This window comes from Sinocyclocheilus rhinocerous, unplaced genomic scaffold, assembly GCF_001515625.1.
Source record: "Sinocyclocheilus rhinocerous isolate Xijiao unplaced genomic scaffold, SAMN03320098_v1.1 scaffold295, whole genome shotgun sequence".
Lineage (NCBI taxonomy): Eukaryota > Metazoa > Chordata > Actinopteri > Cypriniformes > Cyprinidae > Sinocyclocheilus > Sinocyclocheilus rhinocerous.
This window is the reverse complement of record NW_015647035.1, coordinates 1,238,161-1,259,220: the sequence shown is the minus strand read 5'-3', so window position 1 is coordinate 1,259,220 and position 21,060 is coordinate 1,238,161. Positions and strand designations below refer to the sequence as shown.

At 38.0% G+C, this 21,060-nt stretch overlaps 1 protein-coding gene across 4 annotated transcripts in view; it reads right to left on the bottom strand.

The window, feature by feature from the left end:
• Positions 1-288: 288 nt before the first annotated feature.
• The window catches only part of dlg5a (discs, large homolog 5a (Drosophila)), a 73,860-nt gene continuing 53,088 nt past the window's right edge, over positions 289-21,060 (bottom strand). For 2 of the 4 annotated variants that reach the window (XM_016512670.1, XM_016512671.1), the window contains exons 16-34: positions 20,153-21,028; positions 18,959-19,079; positions 17,350-17,494; positions 15,823-15,947; positions 15,630-15,719; positions 13,887-14,055; positions 13,383-13,460; positions 10,074-10,236; positions 9,402-9,535; positions 9,145-9,309; positions 8,285-8,468; positions 7,004-7,152; positions 6,141-6,311; positions 4,957-5,153; positions 4,715-4,858; positions 3,811-3,938; positions 3,455-3,564; positions 1,551-1,660; positions 289-1,324 (exon numbers count right to left, since the gene is read on the bottom strand). In XM_016512670.1, the coding sequence (XP_016368156.1) occupies positions 1,221-1,324; positions 1,551-1,660; positions 3,455-3,564; positions 3,811-3,938; positions 4,715-4,858; positions 4,957-5,153; positions 6,141-6,311; positions 7,004-7,152; positions 8,285-8,468; positions 9,145-9,309; positions 9,402-9,535; positions 10,074-10,236; positions 13,383-13,460; positions 13,887-14,055; positions 15,630-15,719; positions 15,823-15,947; positions 17,350-17,494; positions 18,959-19,079; positions 20,153-21,028 (3,363 nt within the window). In that variant the 3' untranslated portion in view covers positions 289-1,220. The remainder of the gene's footprint in view (positions 1,325-1,550; positions 1,661-3,454; positions 3,565-3,810; positions 3,939-4,714; positions 4,859-4,956; positions 5,154-6,140; positions 6,312-7,003; positions 7,153-8,284; positions 8,469-9,144; positions 9,310-9,401; positions 9,536-10,073; positions 10,237-13,382; positions 13,461-13,886; positions 14,056-15,629; positions 15,720-15,822; positions 15,948-17,349; positions 17,495-18,958; positions 19,080-20,152; positions 21,029-21,060) is intronic. The other 2 variants (XM_016512672.1, XM_016512673.1) reach the window with 2 other exon arrangements.

Sequence of the window (21,060 nt, the reverse complement as noted above, 5' to 3'; positions counted from 1 at the left end):
AATGAAATGTATGGAGCAGGAGTGATACACATGAATATTATTTTACAATAAAAATTATAGTACCTATTTCCATTCTACTGGAAACCTACAAACAGTCATTTGTTTAGAGTTCAGAACATTGGAAGTGCAAAACAGAAAAACGAAAGAAAATGACATTTTTGGCACAACATTAATGGGGCTACTGGTCTGCATGAGACATAACATGCCTCTTGAATAATAATAATAAAAAAAATTAAATAGATTTAAGAAAACCATTTCAGGTGTACCCTGCAACTTTTCTTTTCGTGATGTTTTTTTTTTGTGTAGTACAAATAAAAGTGACTGACAAACATACACGAACAGAAACGTGCATTCGCTCTCTCGCACACACACACACACACAAACATGCTAATATTTGCTAAGATGTGACACTCCGTCACACTCCCCTAGGACTATAGCCTAGTAAAAATACAGTAAATATATTTCTATATATTTTGATGAAATTGCATACGCATACATGTGCGCCCGTACTTCAGTTCGTATGCACGAGTACAAGTGTTACATGGGATATTCTCTTTAAATATAAGCTCTAACATGAGAATGCTTCGAGATCTCATAGTACACAGTGGTCTGTCTAGCCCTGGAGTGCAATCTGAGAAGTTTTACTGTTTAAATACCAGGCTTTCGCCTCATGCCATTGTCATACGCTCAGTGGATCTCCAAAGGCACTTCCATTTGGCCCGTAGAATCTGTCTCAGCTCCATAGATAAGCACTACGATTCAAAGCAACGCTCACTGACATCTACACAACAAACTTGGCCACAAACGACTCTTAAACCATGAGACGAGGATTCAGTCCTTGAGCTGATATGTCAGACGTGGGAGGGTGTCACGCATACCGTTTTGGTGCAGGGCTGCTTGTATGAGGGACTTCACATTCAGGCAGACGTTAAAACAATTCACTGACTGATTGCTCTGTAAACGAGTGTCTTAAATGCAGCATTGCTAAAACTTTACATGTCCGTCAGAAAGACCGAAACCAAATGAACAAATACTTCAGTGCTATCGTCCTGCATCTGCATACACACACACACACATAGACACTCATATACAAATACAAGTTGCAATTAATAACGTAATAAAAATTAATAGACAAAAAAAAAAGAAACACTATCTTAACGTGACGCTCATAACGTTAGTGTACCTTTGCGTGTTGTGTATAAAGACTAGTGTTTGTAAGTCTACGGGGAGCCCAGTGGCGTCCACAGAACTTTGCTCTGTTCCTGATCCACAATAGTCACGATCTGAGTGCAAATGTAAGGGAAGGTGCCTCCTTGAACGATACCTGTAAGGAAACATCAAACAACAGCGAGTCAAGCTTTCATGAATTGAAAGTTCAAAAGAACAGCATGTATTTGAAACAGAAACCTTTCGTAACATTATAAATGCCTTTACTCTTTTGATCAATTTAATACGTGCTTGCTGAATAAAAGTATTCATTTCTTTCTTTAAAAAAATCTCACTGCCCCCAAATGGCAATTCATACACGGAGGCAGATAAGAATAACAAACCTGTGAAAAATTTACTATATTCCTGCTCTATCTTCTGTGCAATCTCAAACTGCTCCTTGGAATGTTTTTGAGAGACTTTATCCCGCAGATAAACTGGATCCTTCTGCTCTCTACACAGGGAAACAGTCATTCAGACTTCACACATAATGACATTACAAGATTAAACTGGCACAATGACACTGTTCTTTTGAGACAAACGTGATTCAAGCAGCAACATTTTGGACGGGTGCATAATAATAAAACGCTTGCAAAATGAAGACGTCAGCTGTTAAATACGAAAACTGAGTAAAAGTGTGTATCTCCCTTGAGAAATAGATTCCTGCAGGGCAAAACAACTGAACATCTATGTAAACACCTGGCTGTGACAGGTGTCGTCTGTGTCAGTGTGTGTTAAATGGGCAAAAAAAAAGGGATGCAAGATAAAATAAAATTTAAAAAAGTGGTAGATATATATAATATTGTATTTTCACTAGATTTCCTATATATTGCATTTAAACATTTTAATTTTTAACTTCATTTCCAATACATTTTTTATATTACATATAAAATAAAAAAATAAAAGTAAAAAAATATATAGGTATCTAAAGTATATGTAATCACCCTCCTGGGACAGGTGCTGTCTGTATGAGCATGTGTAGTTAAAATGGTATGTATATAATATAATAATGCATTTTTACTAGATTTCCTATATTACATTTACTTATTTACCTATTAAATACAAATTAATAGTAAAAATGTAAAAAAAAATCAAATAAATGATAAATTATTAAACCATGTTAAATTATTAAAGCACCAATATAACAACACATAACACACACACACATATATATATAGTTTTTTTTTTCTTTTTTTTTTTCCCTAAAACATTTTAATACATGGAAAATGTCACAAAGAGACTTCAGAGATTTTATTAAAATCATGGTAATATTTAATACTTGCTTTATTTCATACTGGTCCAGAATCCTGGCAAACATATCACAAATATTTAATATGCCAACCAGCCCTGGTGTATGTGTACGTGAGTTTTCATAGACAGCCTTTCTGAATTCCAGGAAATGCAAGAGCCTATGAAGTCTTAGTAAATGACGTGATCTCATGATGCTGAGTGCTAATGAGAGCAGGACTGATTAACTCGGGTTGCCTTTATATTAAGAAGGTGCTAGTCAGCAGGTCAAAGACGACCTGTATTAATCCCCATAGTGATTGAGTGCAGGCTTGATTTTCTAATCCTTCTGGGAAATCGCCAATTTAAAAACCTCCGTTGGGACGACTTTGCACCATTAGCGCTCTGACAACTGACAACAACGAAAGCGCTGAAGAGAGCTAAAGGCACAGTTATGCAGCGCTATCAGGAGAATAAAGCTGGGATGTATTGTCCTTTTAAGTTTCGCACCCCTAGAGAGCTATCAGTACAGTATGCTGTGAACCCATGATATGCATATTAACAGTCTACAGTCGGCTTTAATTTTCCTCGTATTTTCCTGATAAACTGGCCAGGGGGTCTCACAAAGCAGTCTTCAGCTGGACAACCTTGAGCAAGAGTGAAGGAGAGAGACACAGACAGAAAAGAGTGAAGCGGCTGCCTACGTATATCTTGCCCTATATCTGTGGAACGTTATGGCAAAAGTGAGTCAAGATGTTCATCCATTTAACAGCAGTTCTTCCAAGTCAAATGCAGCCTACACAGTAAAACTGCTCTCCATTTCCCAAATGTCTCCAGGGCCCTGAGGGAGCGCACAGGAACTTCTTGGCGTACAAATGTGCCAGGAGAGCCTTAAACAGAGTGTGTGTGTGTGTGTGTGTGTGTTTGGACGGGTCCCACAAGGACACCCAAGAGCTCAGCTGGCTCTCTAACTGGCTGAAATATTCGAGAAGTACTTGTGAAGAGGGATGTGGACACTTACTTTATCTGCTTTGCGTTTTTGTAGCGAATGAAAATGACGATTGGGTAAATGTGAACGCTGTGAAGCCGTTCGATAGCGTGAGGTGCAATGTCAAGCAAACAGTGACAGTCCTACGAGAGAGAACGACACAGCACAGAACAGTTCTGAGTCATGTTACACATATACAGCACGAGCGACTGCAAACAGAGAAACAAGAGCTTGCTGACAGCAATCCTGCAAGCACAATCAACAAACATGAGCCTTAGCTCTTGATACTAATCTAATTAAAAGATATTCATCAGATTTTAGCTTATTATTAAGGGCCATATTATCTCTAATGAACATGCTAAAACATTGACTGAGATGCGTGGACAAACCTTGTCTGTGATCTCCTTGATGGAGGCAACAGTAGTCACATCAAAATGGCCACTCCTCCGTTTGTAGTCGATGAAGAGAAAGTCTTTCACTCCGCGCTCGATGGCCTGCTGGGAAGCCTTCATCACCTCTGGATGAGCAGAACAAACAAAGCTCAGCACACTCATATTCAACACCATCATTAGACTGAACCAGTCTCATTTATCCATTACCGATTATTATCATATTACCAAAATTATCTGATAGTAATACCAGAGAATTTTCCAGTTTCTAGATACCAATTTTGTTACCACAGCAAAAACTAATATGCAATTAAACACAGTCCTTTATAAAGTTAAATATCAACATAAATATTAACAAATTCAAATAAAATGACAGCTCGTACTAAGTCTATTTAATTAAGTGAACATTAAGTTTTCCCCAAATAACTATTCAGAACATTTATTTTGATTAGTTTTAGATAATAACAACATTGCAAAAGTCAGGTGTTGTTATATAATTTATTGTTTTAGTAATGACCCTTCAAAGAAGTACAGGTACTTTTGATATTAGTATAAAAGTATTTGATAATGCTGTTGTCTATAAATGACTGTGCGGTCTATTACAGAAAAGACTAAGAAAATTGCAAAATTCGCTCATAGAGTTAATGTATAGATTATCTTTATAGCTGTAGTAAACAGCAGCATTCAATTGGCCAACTAAAATGCCTGAAGTATCTTCAATTATTTGCTTTCATACACTGAAAAAACAAGTTATATTGATATCTGTATATGAGGGCGGTGTCAGTCAGATACAAGTACTGATGAATCTCAATGCCATCAAGCATAAATTGTTAACCGTATACTAGGATTACGAAGATAATTTCAACAGAGATCACACTGCAGTTAAAAACTAGTGGACAATTACCAAGCACACATCTGCTGAATTTCTCGGGGGATTCTTTGACCAGCATGTCTTTAACCGGATCCACCAACGGGCCGAGGATCAGCACCGGTCTGGGAGACGTGCAGTCGATCTTCTGCACTCTCTGATAGGCCAGACTCACAAAATCTGCCCACATCCCAAAAAAAAACAAACAGGGTCAACAACAATCTCATCAAAATGCTAATTTCAGCACCACTGCATTATGGGAAACTGGAGAATCTCACCATCTAAGAATGGAATAGAGTCTGTGCTGATTGCGTCTAAGGCTATGACGTCTTTCCCATCTTTGGAGCTGCTACGTTTGTGCTTCTGTTTCCTGCGGAAGAAGGATCTGCGTGCGGCTGCGGAGAGGGTCTTACTGGAGCCCGTCTCGTCCTTCAGTTCCGTCACACTGTGTCTGCGGTAGAACTCCTGATCCATCCTACAAGCAGAACATGAGTCCAGGTTACACAACTGCGGTCGTCTGTATGTTTTCATACTGTTACCTCCTGTTATTCAGTTAATTTAAAAACTAGCCAGAACCTATGTATGCACACATTCTTGTGTCTGAGGTAAGCGTATGCTTTATTCTAAACACATGAATTCAGTTGCATCAAGTTGCTTCTAACTAGTGGTTGAATGAAATCAGAAACTATAAATCTAGTATGTGGCAATTTATACATAATACATTTTAATGACCGCAATTTGTACTCAAGATTGCTGAAATTAAACACTAACTCTAAACATTACCACATATTCACATAATACTCATGTAAATTAATAAAATATAAAATTATATAATAATAGCATAAAAAAAATGTAATCAGCCAAGTGGGAACGGTTATCAGCTGATGCAAAAAAACAACAACAAAACACTAAAAATGGCCAAATGTCAGCCAATATTTATACACTAGCATTCAAAAGTTTTCAGTCAGTAAAAATTTTTTTTTAAATAATTTTTTGGGGAAAAAGGGTGTCTTATGTTCACCATTTATTTATGTATTATACAGTAAAACAATAATATTGTAAAATATAATTATAATTTAAACTAACTGTTTTCCATTTTAATATATTTAAAAATGTATGTTATTCCTGTGAGGGCAATGCTGAATTTTCAGCATCATTACTTCGGTCTTCACTGTCATATGATCCTTCAGATATCATGCTAATAAGCTGATTTGGTGCTCAAGAAACATTTCTTCTTTTTTATTAATATTTGAAAACTGCTGTGCTGCGTAATGAAGCATACAAAGTGTGTTTTTCTTTTTTACAGGATTTTTTTTTTTTTTTGAAGTTTGAAGAAAAGCATTCATCTAAAATAGAATCTTTTATAACATTATGTCTTTACGGTCAAAAAAGTACTAATTAAAATAAAAGTTAATTAATAATATGATGCTTTCTAAAGATCGTGTCTAAGAATGTGACTCACATATATTTGCTAGGGATCTGGCCTCTTTGAATTTTTTGTGCATTTTCATCAAGTTGCCAGGCCATCCAGGTGCCGAAGTTGCCATTTGGTAGCGTGTCATCCACATAGAGGATGTCGTCTTTCTTAAAAGAGAGGTCGAGCTCAGTCTCAGCCACTCGGTCATAAAGTGCTCTGGAAGAGAAAGAAAACATGAATAATTCAACAAGTGACAGCATTATACATGAAAAGACTGTGGCATCTGCAAGAATGAGGTAATACGAGACAAATGAAAAGAGTCCAGAAGACAAAGAAAGATAAAGGAAGGAAAGAACGAATGAAAAATTCAGGAAGAGGCCGGGACAGAGCCGATCCTTCATTCCTGGGAGTAGCACAAGCTGGCTTTTAGCAGCCACCCATAACTCCTCATCCCTGCTCATTCATGTCATGCGGATTGACGGAGATTATTTACTGCCCGTGACATCATGGGAGCGCAGGCATAAAAAGCGCCTGCAACAGCTGCGGGCCACAGAATTTCATTTGCAAAGACAAACATGGCTATTTCTGAACAGCCCTCTTCCATTATTCTTTTTCCACCGCGCAGACACAATGCATCTCTGTCTCGAACCATCTAATTACCACAGCTACGATTATAGAACACAAATTATGGAGATTTGGTGATACAGTCTTCACCGCCAGATACAATATCTCACCCTCCATCCTAAACATAATTAAAGAGATTAAAAGATTCCCATTGCAGCAGTTTTCTCACATATCTATATTTAGAGCAGCACACACAAGGCCCAAACACTGGCATTTGGTTCTAGGGAAGCGGTAAGTGGCCGTGAATGGAGATGCATGTCAATGCAGATGAGACCATGCTGTACCTGATATAGAATCCATCTCCAGGAGCGTCCTTCACCTTGTTGAACTCATCCAGACGATGCTGGACTCTGAATGTCACTGTTTCCGCAGGCTTCAGCATTTCCAGGTACGCCTCCTCCACAGTCTTATTCTTCATGCTGACTGAGCCATACTGGATGAACAAAGAACAATCGAAAGGGCGCAATCACATTTAGTTTAAATATCCAATCTCAAAAATGTAACCAAAAAAAGGAAAGAAAGTTTGTAGCTTCTAAATCACTGTAAATGAATTATACTGGGAATAACTATTTTAACAGTTGTTAGGAAAAAAAAAATTACAGGCATCAATTTTAAGGGTTCCTGATTGATTTCCATTCCATATCTAATATAACTTGAAGCGAAACACAATGACTTCTTTGCTTTGTCTTAGTGAAGCAAAAAAGTGCTGTTGCCATGGCTGACACAGGTCTGAATATATCCATGCCAGGAATGGGATATTACCAATTTCACTCCATGCATCAAAAAGCAAAGAGATCAATAAAAAACATTGTTAAGAAAGCATACTGACATTTGAATTAGAGGACAACAATACAGGCAGTGGATGAGGCTGTAATAAATGCTTGGCAAGGAGTCCTAAAACCCTAAAACAAGTGAGGAATTTTTTTTTTTTTTACATTTTTTAGACATGTGCTCATGCAAACTATTCTAAGTTAAACATTACTACTTGTACATTTTAAACAAAAGCTACAAGAGTTATTGGAAGATTAGTGATGGTGACATTGAAATTGTGTGATCGTGGTGTAGTTCATTTATAGCCTAACTTAGCTTACTCACTGTATTTATGCTTTAAATTAATAAAGGTTTCGTTCATTTGTGAAGATTATCTTGAGGAACAAAACGTGTAAGAATCATAACTTTTGTTTGTCACAGAGCTTACTTTCTGCACTAATCCGAAAGCCAATGGAAAAAATTCCAGTTGGCTTTTTGTCAAGGGAACGAGGGTGAAATGCGTCATCGCTGCAACACTATATAGCGTAGAAAGCTAAATCATACTGTTCAGCTTAAAAGTCTAACTGTGCCAATGTTAAGCTGCTTCCGGAAACCTGTTAGTCTTGACTTGATTGTAACACTTAGGGCTGTCACTAAAAGTGTATTAGTCAGTGCAAAGCATAAAAACTCACTCCCAAAAAACTCAAAAAAGGAAGTAATTCTTATTTGTCTTACAAAGAACTGCTGTCTCGCCATTTCTGTTCACACTAGTCCCCTAAAAGCACTACATAGACAGAGCAGTGAGCTCCATTTACCTCAAGTATCATGTCTCCAGGAACAAGACCATCCGCTCCTCTGGCAGGACTGTCCTCTTCCAGCCTCTCCACGAAGATCCCCCGCAGGTTTCCTCCACACAGCTGAATGCCCAGCTCCCCCTGAGTCTTCCTCACCGTTACCAAGCGAGGCTCCGGAACTTTCTTGGAACTCTCAGAAGACATCCTGACATTCAAGAGCAGAAACAGTCTGGTCACCCAAAGTCATGGATTTCGTGTTGTGTTACCCTGGTTTTTCCAAAAGGTAAGCTGCATATTTATGCTTCCTTTGAGAAGAGGTACAAAATATTTCTGTAAAGCATTGCACATATCCTTCCAAGAGAAGGCATTCCAAAGAATGCTTTGCGACAAGCTCAGTGTAAAAATTCATCCAAGATGGTGGAATAACTGTGATGATAATACATATACCTATTAGCTTTTCAATAAAAAAGTACCAATAAAAAAAAAAAATCTATATTTTTTTATCCAATATCTGTGTGCAATGCATGTTTATAAATATACTAGAGTATCAAAAGATTAGCTTAGTAACATGTTAAGGTCAGTATTAAACTAAAATGTATTTAATGAAAAATCTCTCTTTTCTAAATGCATGTTTTTAATCTTGGTGTATGTTTCAATCATGCATACATTTCATTTTCTGGCATATTTTAACCTTGTAATTTTTCCATCAATGTGAAAATTAAAAAACCTCTTCTCCTCTTTTGAGTTTATGTCTTTGTAGAGCATTCCAAATCTGTCATTTATGTGATTACATTCAGTCAGAATGCTGTCTTAAAATCCATCTGCTATCTAGGCAGTAGACAGCAAGGCAGTTCACTGTATGTACAGTATTTGAGCAGTACCTGATGAAGCTGCTGGGACTGGTGGTGGGTGTCGTCTGTTTGGAGGATGGGGTGAGCGTGCCTTCATCCTGTTCACTCAGGGTGTCTATGGTGGAGTGGTTATCTGGGGTGGCGGCTCCACTGCCCTGCGGGGTGGACTGAGTGCTCACTGGCTCCAAGCGGGAACTATGGAACAACATGGCCAAGAATAAACCAACCCCGCTTTGCGATCAAACGTGCATTCACCGGAGCTAAATGAAAGGGGAAAAGGGCTGTACCTGGAGTGAGAGTGGTTGCCGAGCTGATACATGTGTGGGTTGTACTGGGCCATAATCGTGATGGTGTCACACTGCTGGCCAATGATGAGCCGTGCTTGCTGCTCGGTGGCATTGCGCAGGTTTATCCCATTATACTGAGAGAAAGAAACAAAAATCTATTTGAGTTGCATGATGCATATTAGTAGTTGACATGGCATGCAGCTTTACTGATCTCAAAAAAAAAATCCTGTTCAGCTAAACTGTATTAAAACGGCATAAAATAAATTTTAAAAATAAGTGCATACAATTGCATAGAATAAAATAAAAATAAAATAAAAAACTGCACAAAATTGCATAAAATAAAAAAAATAAGTGTATATAATTGCATATAATAAAAGCGCATAAAATGCATAAAGTATGTGCATAAAATAAAATTATATAAACAAAATAAAATGTCCTGGGGTGTGATGGTCCTCCATATGAAGTGTGAAATATAGAAACAATGTGGACAGAAACCCTATTTATTTATGTGGCACCCTCTAATTGGGCTGTATTTTAAAATAATGACTGGTCATGAATTTAAATTTGCCCTAAAAATGTAAATAAGGCAAGTAAAAAAAAACTGACAAACCTTCCATTTTCCTATCCTTTTTTCTCAACGCCCATTTGGGTTATTGATGCGCTAATGCTAACCTCCAGTAGCTGGTCTCCATACTCCAGTCCAGCCTGGTGTGCGATGCTGCCCCCGGTCACCTTGGAGACAAAGATTCCTCCATTCTCTCCACCCACGATGGAGATGCCGAGAGGCTCCGCCCCTTTGTGCACAATGACATTCCGAGGCTCCTCCAAGTATGGCCTGCCAGAGCGATAAATGTGGGTGAGTTTCAAGATCAGAGATAATTAGCAGCCGAGATAGAAGTTGGTCTGCAGGGCTTTAACCAGGGTAGATGCTGAAATACTGCGACAGAGGAGAACCATGCAGGTGGGTGTACAGCAAGAGACATTTACTGAACTGGCAGTTTGAAGGACTAACTGCCACACAGGCACACAAACAGGGTAGAAAGCGGAGGGAGTGTGCATACAGGACTTCAATAAAAGATCCAGAAGGTCATACATTTATTCTCCTAACTTAAATATTTAAATATGCATGTACAAATGCCTGATTTAAACAAGTAAAACCATGCTTTAAAGGGGTCTTATTATGCTTTTTCACTTTTTCAACTTTAGTTAGTCTGTAATGTTGCTGTTTGAGCATAAAAAAGATCTGCAAAGTTACAAAGTTCAAAGTCCAATTCAAAAGGAGATATTTTATTTAACAGAAATCACTTTTCAAAAACTACAACGAATGACTCGTTTGGACTACAACGCATATTTTCCGGGATTTGTGATATCACAAATATCGACGAATGGGACGAGACCTGGTTGAGCTGCACTAGAAGGCAACGAGTGTTATCACTATGTCGGAGACGCGCTAGCTTTCCCAAGGCAGACGAACTTAGAGTGGTTACAATCATCCAGGTTTAAATCGCACTCAAATTGATTTGATTTTGACGCAATATTTACACTGAAGCTCGTGTAGTTGTAATGTAAAATATGTGTAAAATAATGTGTTTTTCGAACAACCTAGTATGAAAGCCTGTTCTAGTACACCCCCAAAACAAAATCAAGACTTTGTAAAAGAGCATAATAGGACCCCTTTAATGTAACGGCTCCAAGTCCAGACAAAACATCAACATTTCACTGACAAGTACACAACATTTCAAAACAGACCTCTGTATCCCCGAGTAAAGAAACTAAAGCTGCTGTAAGCGATGATAACCTTCTTGCCATCATCTACCAGACAGAAACAGGTTTGATTTTCAAGACTCTTATTTCAGAGATACCTGTCATTTCACACATGGTAATAATTACTTATAGCAGCTTTAAACTGCCTTTAGCATTTGTGACTGACTGACGGACTGACGGACTGACTGACTGACTGACGGACTGATTGATTGGAGCAAAATCTGGATCTTTTCAGGACGAGAGCAGCCAAACTGACATGCAAATCATAAATGTCTCTCCAAAACCTTAAGCACTTAAGTACACATTTACTCCAAAAACACCTAAACCTGCTCTGTACAGATTTAACATTCATGGGGAATCTCTTGCTGAGCAGGTTAATCAAAAAAGTAAATTAGAAGCAGCAGGGAAAAATTACTCAATAACACCCAATTAAACTCCACTTGAAGGAAAATGTTGACAGAGATTTATAAACCTGATCCCCTCTATGTAGTCGTATTAAAGGGATAGTTCACACAAAAATAAAAATTCTGTCATATTTACTCACACTCATGTCATTCAAAACATGTATAATGTCCGTTCATTCTTAAAGGGGAGGTCTAATGCTATTTCATGCATTCTGACTTATTTACACTGTTAAAGAGATGGATTCTCATGCTTAACATGGCCAAAGTAAAAAAAAACGTGTTGGACGTATAAAAGAGTATTTCTGTGCCAAATACAGTCCTTCAGGGTTCGTATAAGATTCAGAAAGTTTTTTTTTCCAAGTATGGCTCTTCTTGATGTCATAAAGGATGGAATTCTATGTATGGGCACTTCTCCCAGAAGAGCGTGCACACATCAACCAGAGCAAGAGTAAGAGCAGCCCATCAACGTGCCTCATTCGGGTTACGGAAGTCGTCGGCAATGCTGCACAGGACTTGCTCAAGAAGAATGTCATCAAAGAAGTGTATTTTTGGTTGTAAGGGAAAGATAACCTTGTTCAGCCTCCCAAAGATCCCAGTGTTAAGGGAACAGTGGATGCAGTTTGTTTCTCCGGGGCAGCAACGGAGTTTCGCATGTGTGTTTGTTCCCGGCATTTCGGTGATGAATGTTTTATAAACAAATTAAATACAATTTAATTCAATAAAGTTTTTGTTCCTGTTTTATGTCGATGTCACAGCTTGCAGACGATTGCTATGCAAAAGCTTTGCATGCTCGTGACTCTTTAGCTCCGCCCACAGCACGCCTCCAGGAGCTCGACTGTTTTTGGAGAGAAGCGTAAACTGTACCTGTCTTTTATAAATCTAATAAAACTAACGACTCTTCAGAGATATGAAGGTAGGTACATAAGATTAACATGACACTTGCTGAAACTTTGTGTGTTATGTCCCCTTTAAAACACAATAAAATATATTTTTATGAAAAGTACGAGATTTCTGTCCCTCCATTGAAAGTTGAAATTCCACTAAAATGTTCAAGCTTCGAAATGTACATAGAGAGATTGTACTCGTAATTCATATGAACTGAATTGTTGAATCAAAAATTTTGTAGAGATATGGTCACTTTATATGCTGAACAGATTAAATTAGGATTTTTTCACGTATAAACATTGATCATCACATATGAGGACATCCAATATGGTAAACAGAAGCTCAACCACACTTGACACGCAAGGACCAATGAGTTGCATGTTGGTTGACACTCTACTTTATGTATGTGCGTTGATTAATGTTTACTTTATATCTTATGTAAAGCAATCTATTTAGAATACTTGGATTAAACTTTACTTTTAAGGGTAAAAGTAAACTATGTGAATTAATCACACAGATTACGTTTATCTCTATGCAAGTTTCTTCAGTGGAGGGATAGAAATAACTAAGATTTAATTAAAAATATACTCATTTGTCTTTCAAAGATATACAGTCTTGGTTTGGAATGACATGAAGGTGAGTAATTGAGGACAATTTTCAAACAACATTTTCATAACTGGCCTTTGGGTTGCCTGAACACCAGTTGACTAATCAGCAAGAGTCATCATGAACTGCCTTGCACAACCCATTTTACTTTGGTAATGCAGCATTTCCATGTGGTAAATATATTTCTCGTAGCACCACTAACACAAAGCCTGGGCTGTATGCTAACACAACACAGAGAAGCAGGGATTTCTACAGCCAACCACTTGGAGCAAACAAGTACGTTTGTCAGGCATTCCCTGTGCGTCACTGGCAGGGAACAAACCTCAAGCTTCTGAGAGAGGAGAACCTAGGCCTAGCAGCCAGAGGGATTCTCAGAAAGGATCGGTTATGGTACAGAGATCTGAAAGATTCAGAGAAGCAAAGAAGAGAGGAGAAAAACAGATTGTGAAAGAGAGAGACACACACAAGGACTCTGGAGGAAGACAAATACGTAGAGAAGAATTGTAATAAATACATAAGAACAACTGGCATGAATGAGTGACCTAGTTTACAAAACTCCACTTAAAAAGTCGATCTGAATTTTATATGATGGTGCAGATTAAAATAAGTTCTCACGCAGTGAGCGACGGTGACGATATGAACGACTGATCCTTCAACATACATTATTTTATATTCACGCACAGTCCAATTATTGGAGTCAGATAAAGGGCTTCTGAGCTTGCCAGGCTGCTGTATGTGGATAAGATTGAGCTGTTGCTTGGCAACATGATGAAGGGGCTGGGGGGGGAAGGTGCAGCAGGAAGGACTCGAGGCAGTGGGAGTGTACCTGTCTTTTCTCCGCTCTACCGTGGGTACGGGGCTGACGGAGATCTTGGGCAGGGTGGAGATGGAGCTCTGAGACTGGCTGGAGGCGAACGAGGACGTCTCCAGATTGAGAGGAGACAGGGGTGGCGTGATGAGACTGGGACTACTGCATTCTGAATGAGACAGGGACCCTGATGAACAACACAGAGAAACAACAGTCAGCATGGGTTCTACAGTGACAATAACACGCATTTACAAGAAACTATTTTGACACCTTTTGACAACAATCCATATATATCTCTATATTTATGCATTCGCCATCATGGCCAATTAGACTCACAATGTTTACTGTAAGTAATATAGAGCAAAAATGTACTTAAAAATAACATACAGTATAACAATACATAGTAAAACACAGCAATATTTACAGACAGACACTACAGTTTTCTTATGAAAATAATACAGTTAGGCCATTTACAATGATTAAACTTTTATGACAAATAAATGCTATTCTTTTGAACTATCTATTTTTTCTAAAAAAAAAATCTTAAATATAATCTTAAATATAAAAATATAATCACAGTTTCCACAAAAGTATTAAGTAATACAGCTGTTTTCAACATTGATTATAATAGGAAATGTTTCTTGAGCAGCAAATCAGCATATTACAATGATTTCTGAAGAATCATGTGACAATGAAGACTGGAGTAATGATGCTGAAAATTCAGCTTCGAAACACAGGAATAAATTACATTTTAAAATATATCACAATTTATATACAGTAATAAATTTCATAATATTACTGTTTTAAGTATTTTTAGTAAACTAAGTGCAACCTTGGTGAGTGTAAGAGACTTCTTTCAAAACCATAAAAAAAAGTACCGACCCTAAACTTTTGAATGATTGTGAAAAGGGCCACACAGGGACATTCCTGAATGCCAATTTTGCTACTGAAGTTTAAGTCTGAAATTGATTTAGCTATTGAAAGACCACAGTCTTAACGCTCTCATACTCGCAAGTTGTGAAATAAGAAATAAGGGCAAAATTAGTTGAATGGCACACTCTTTATAGCTTAATTGCTGAATAAAACATTAAAATCATCAAGATTTTCACATTGCCGATATTTGCTCATTTTAAAATCACAAAAAAGTATCACAAAAATACCATGAATATACATTATATTGATCTGTTCTTGTACAAAAGAAAACTTTGGGATAAAGGACAGTTCACTTCCACTACTTTGTCTATATTTGACGCTGAACGTGAACAGAAACTTAAATTTTATGTATGAATCACTATTAGTTACAGAAAGAAAACCTCTTTTATATGCACACCTCTAAGTGCAGGCACTTTGCCTCAGGTTATTTATTCAGGCTTCCAGTATTTCAGAGTACACAAATGTCAGGCTTGTTTGTGCAAAGTGTTCTCTACTTGACATGTTTTACTTGATTTAGCTTAGTCTGACATTTTAACTACCTGTACCATTTTGCTGCTACTGGTGGTTATTTAGTTTTACATACTGCAGTATGGAAGTCAACACTGGATTAAAAACTCTAAATACATTTATTTCAGAAAGATTTCATAAATAACTAAATTCAAACACATAGAAGTCAGGTGACAATGTAGCATTTTACTTGAAACGTTTATTGTAGAATGAAGCCTACAGTCTATACTACATAATATGTACAAAGGAGTAAGTTAATATTCCAGTTCAACCATAGCCAAGATCATTTCAGATCTGCTGGATTCATGAGTGGAGGCTCACCTCTTTCTGAGCCCAGCATTGAGCGAGGATAGCGTGGCGTGGAGGGAATCTTTATCCTTTCAGTGCGATACTGCAAATTATTTGATGAGCCTTCAGGAAACAAAAGGGAGAAAATAAACACACACTATTTTAAACTCAAAAGTTACTGTGTGAGGGGAACAGATGATATATTTGATTAAAGACAGAGACTGACCGAGTCTAGCGCTGGACGGCAGGGAGTTGGTGCCGTGAGAGGCCCGGCTGCTCCGGGACGAGTCAGAGTAGTCTGCGGAGCGTTTCTGGCTTAGGTCCAGACTCAGATGCCCTTGATGCTGAGGACTGAGATGGAGAGAAGAAAACACACCAGATCAGCAAACACTCATCATGGGGTGAAGGAACAATTATTCTCTTGACAGATTAAATAATTACCCTGTTTATGACCTACAACGACTACTTGTACTTAGCACAACGTAATGAAAAGTTTGATGACATCATTAACTGCAATAACTCACATTTAGGATGCACTTGTTCTGCATTAAAGTGATACCTTCCAGGGTCAGAAATTAACAGGGGCTTGGGGCAAAAATGCCACTAAAATGAATGAAAGGTGCTGATTGCGGCAATCCATTTAGATCTGCTTATTTTGCATCAAAATTTTTATTTGCATCTTATTTTTGTTGTGAGTGTATGAATGCAATGGCTGATCAGAAGCAGTCACCGGTGAAGAAGAAATCCCTGTTTCGTAAGATAACCAACGTGAAGTCTTCATTTTCTAATGCATAAAATGCAATAAACTAAATCATAAACAGTTCTTAATAATGATTTGTCATAATATTGCAGTTCTGCCCTGTAATGAATTCCTGTTTGTCTTTATGATTTATTATATAGGCAATTTCATTATATTTAACAATTGTCATGTAAATCTATGTATGCCACCTTTGAGCAGCATTAAACAATCTGTGTAAATAATCATACCATGTCAGATGCAGCTTCTATTCAACATTTTGAGTGTAAAGATGACTTTTGATGACTTTATTGGTCTATATTCTGATTGACTGAAGTTGCTTGAATTGAAGTATTTGACATAAGACAACACTGATACATTTACGAAGGTGTAGCGTCTGGACGAAACTGATGTTTCCTTCAGGCTGTAGATCTGCTGAATATCAGATGATACCATAGCTTCATATTTTTATTTCTGTTATTTTTACTGCCTAAGCTTTAACTCCTTTTCCTATACCAACTGTATGCGTGTGTGTGGGTGTATGTGTATGTTAGACTAGTTTAAGTGTTTATGTAGTTAATAAAGTCTTACTTGTATCACACTTGAGGTTGTTCATTGTTTGCTCATAACCGCAGTCCCTAATCATGCAGATTTTTGCTACATGCTCTGTGTAGTATTGTACAGTAAGAAAGTTATTTCCCTTAACCAGGAAATTAACGTTCTTAGAATTGACAGACAGTTGACCCTGAGAGGTCAAGTAAATACTTACAGCGGATCTAAATATTTATAATTAATTATAACTAGTTATGATTAATTATTCCTATTTCCCCTTTGAGCTGATTCGCTACAAAGGCAAAACAAATGTTCTGGAAATCAAACCCAGGGGGCAAATATTGGAAATGGAATGGAAAAAGTCGATACTGCCACAGAGTTGCCATATTTGATGGAGGTACAGTCTTCAGTGGAAGTACAGTATATGTGTGTAAGTGTTGGTTATCTCAGTGGGAACTGTGGTACCTGGGGTGTGTGTGCTGCTGATTGATCTGGTTGGCGACAGTAGGGCAGTTGTTAGTGTGAACTCTATGACTGCGCACCATGTAAACGGGGTTCTTCATAACGGCCGTTACCGCAGAGCAGGGGGACAGTCCTCGATGTGCTGAGTCTGAAGTTTAAACACAACCACATAATAACCAATAAAACACTTCAATGAGAAACACGCACTCCCCTTCGACTGCCCGCTGCACTCACATCTTTCATTTCTGCCACTATTATTGTGGCTACTGCTCTCCTCACACAGTCAAAAGATGTTAGCGAAGTCAAAATTGTGAGAAAAATTAAGAGTATTTTTTGTTATATTCTATATATAATATATTCTATATTATATTGTTATATTTATGGCTAATTGAAAGGTGCCAACCCTTTAGAAAATGTCCATCAATGGTCTACCGCTGACTCGTTCATTTAAACTAAAGACAGCATAATAGCAATCAGGGTTTTCAAACTTAGCCTAAATTATATGCTGTCACTCAGTTTGGACTAGCTAGTTTTGGACCAAATGCTGGTTTGTACTTCATAACTCTATATTTCTTCCAAATTAAAGAAAAATATTTGTACTTTAAAATAAAAATAAAATAATCACAAAGATTTGCCCACTTTGGCCTAAATATCTGTCATTCGTTTTTATTTTATATTTTGTTTTTAAAATAGGGAAATTAGTTTGGCTGTACTGCTCAGACAGCTTGCAAAATAGTAAATCCAACATGATACAGGATCGTGATTTTCCTGAAGAAAAAAAAAACCGTGATATGATATTTTTGTCATATCTAATATTTCCCATAACAAAAGACATGGCCATAAATATTTTAAAAACTACATAAGGCACCAAGTGTACTGTATTGATGTCACGCTTTGGCTTTTGCTTGTCTTCAGAACTGAGTTCCACCGGTAAAGCCAGCTGCTCTGGGCGACAGATGAGCAGACGGCGGGGAAGCTCGGAAGGCAGTCATCACGGCCAAAGCTTGAATATTCAAATCAAGTAAAAATAGACCTCATTATCACACAAACCCCATGTGAACTGTATAGTCACGTGACCGAGGCATCAAGCAGCACCCAGAGTGGTTTGTCCTGTTTCGACACAAATCTACAGTCCTGACAATGTGCTTTACGTCTTTACATGAGAAAATAAAATGCAAATATGTCACTGCATTAAATGAGACCTAACTGACACATTTCAGGGCTCACCAATAAAAATAGCCTTATGCTGCAGTAAAGAATCAGGAAAAAAAGATAAATGCATAAAATTGAGCCCTGCATTTTCATACCAAGCAATAGCATGAACATTCAAAGATGAAAATTATAAATGGGTTTCATTCGATAAATCAACAAGCTCGTTGAACCATATTCTACATGATTATCATAAATGAGCAATTAAATTTTCCAGGACTGAGTTCACCATAAAATTAAGTAAAACATTAATTTTGTAGGCGGCCTTGATCGGAATAAAGATGAACTGTGCTCCTCAGAGCAAATGCAGACAGAGAGAGAGAGTAGGGAGAGTGTTGTTAAAGAGATACATTGAAATGCACCATGGGCGACTCGGGCTCTGATTAGGGCGGGTTTAACTCACTGGGAGGCAGGGTTCCATTATAGGCTGTAGGCACAAAACCCACGCTGTGTCTGTGAGGTCGATTAGGAGAGGAACACAGCATCTCCCTCTGCTCCACAGAGTCACCATCATTTGAATAACTCTGCCAAACACATGCACACACAGCATTAGATAATGCAGCACACAGTTCTGTAATAACTGGTAGAATGATTTTTCATTCTTCAAATGATATACAAAATCTTCATTAATTTCCTCTGAAAATGGTTAAAAACTATACTTTTGATCACTGTACCAAATTTATTTGAAATATTTAACATGTAGCACAGTTTAAAAAAATCAAAAGAATCACGACACATTGTTTTTTTTAAACTAAAAGGAAGAAAAAATTGTCATTTACACTACCATTCAAAAGTTTATTTTTTAAATATTATATATATATATATATATATATATATAGTGTGTTTTTTAATCAGATAAATGTCTTGGTGAACATAAGAGACTTGTTTTAAAAAACAAAAATAATATTATTATTATTAGTATTACAAAACATGCCATTATGTTTTGGCATACATTTTTAATAAATCCCAAACTTATGAAGCATGTAAAATTCCATGTAAAGAATATGAATACTTTGAAGTGATAAATCATATTCTGAATCACATTTTGAATTCCATTAACTAATCGCCAAAGTGATTCATTGAACAGTTTAAATTAATTTAGAAATATTTTCATATTTGCTACTGAGGTTTCAAATCTTTGATCAATCAAATATCTTCGTCTCAGTGTCTCATATGGGCGTACTGCCACAGTCTTTAAGAAACTTCAGTTAATGGCATTTATGTTATTAGGGAATTCAAATATGACAATGAATAAATCTAAATAATAATAATAACTTAATACATATCATATTAAGAAAATATGTATCATATTAAAATATATACTTTAGTAATATAGCAAATAATATAATGTATACATGAATAATACTAGATTGTATAACTATAATTATAAAATTAATATAATAGAACATTCACACTAATAAAATAGCGCTATGCTAATCTTCTACATTTCATCAGGAGGCGTGCATCAGCATTTCTAATGTTCTCTCCCCCTCTCTCTTTCCTCCCGGTGCAGTGGGAGATCAATCTCAGGCTGCGAGGCTAATTAAAACAGGCAGGACGGCTGGCTGTATCAAGCCCAGCGGATCTATAAATTCACCTGGAAGCTCTGGAGAGGAATGGTCTGAGGAGTCATCCTGCGCCTGAATGCCGGGGCCGATTTGGGCCTAGGACGCTTCACTTCCGGTTCCTCCGGCCGCATCCGACCGATGTCCTCCTCACAGGACTTCCTGGAGCTCAAGACCTTGCCCTCGCGTCCCGCCTCGGTAAAGTACAGGTTGTCGTTGCGGTCTTCCTGCTTGGGTTCGTGGACAGACATGGTGGTGATGGTGGACTCTGAGGCGGAGCTGCCCTGATGTTTGTGCTTGAACCTGAAGGAGTCGTTACGTGTGGGCGGGGTCGGGGGTGTGGGAGCGGAGTCCGCTTTCAAAGGTTGAGGCGAATGGTAGTCTGTCTTCGACAACATATCTGGCCTTTTGAAGGTGTCTGCATCAATGGGCTTTCTTTGCTTGGGCGACCTGTAGATGGAGAGTTGCGCCAGGCTGTCGGTTGTCATGGCAACACCCACCATCATTTTAGGCCAAGTGCCGCCACTGTGTTGCTTCTCCAGGCTGGTTTCCAGGGTAACGCATTCAGGGCCAACTGACTCTGAGCGGGTATAGCAGACCTCCTGAAAGGCACTGCCGCTGTAGCGGGCCGGTCCCAGCTCTGAAGCGGGTCGGAGAGTGTTAGGGTGCAAGGTGGAGATCGGAAAGACCTTCCTCTCAGAATAACCGCTCTCCTCCAAGTCGGTCCTGGTCTTTCGTCTCTCACCACCCGTGTCCCCGCTGTAAATGTCCGTCTGAGTGGAGCTGTTGTGTTTGAGGTTTCTGATGTTTCGTGAATGGATATCCGATAGGTGGATTCTGCCGTTGGATTTCTCGGCCTCCCTCAGGCTCTCAAAGATGTTCTGCCCCGATGTGCTCTGGGGAAAAAACTGTTAATGTACAGGTTCAGCATGACTGGCAT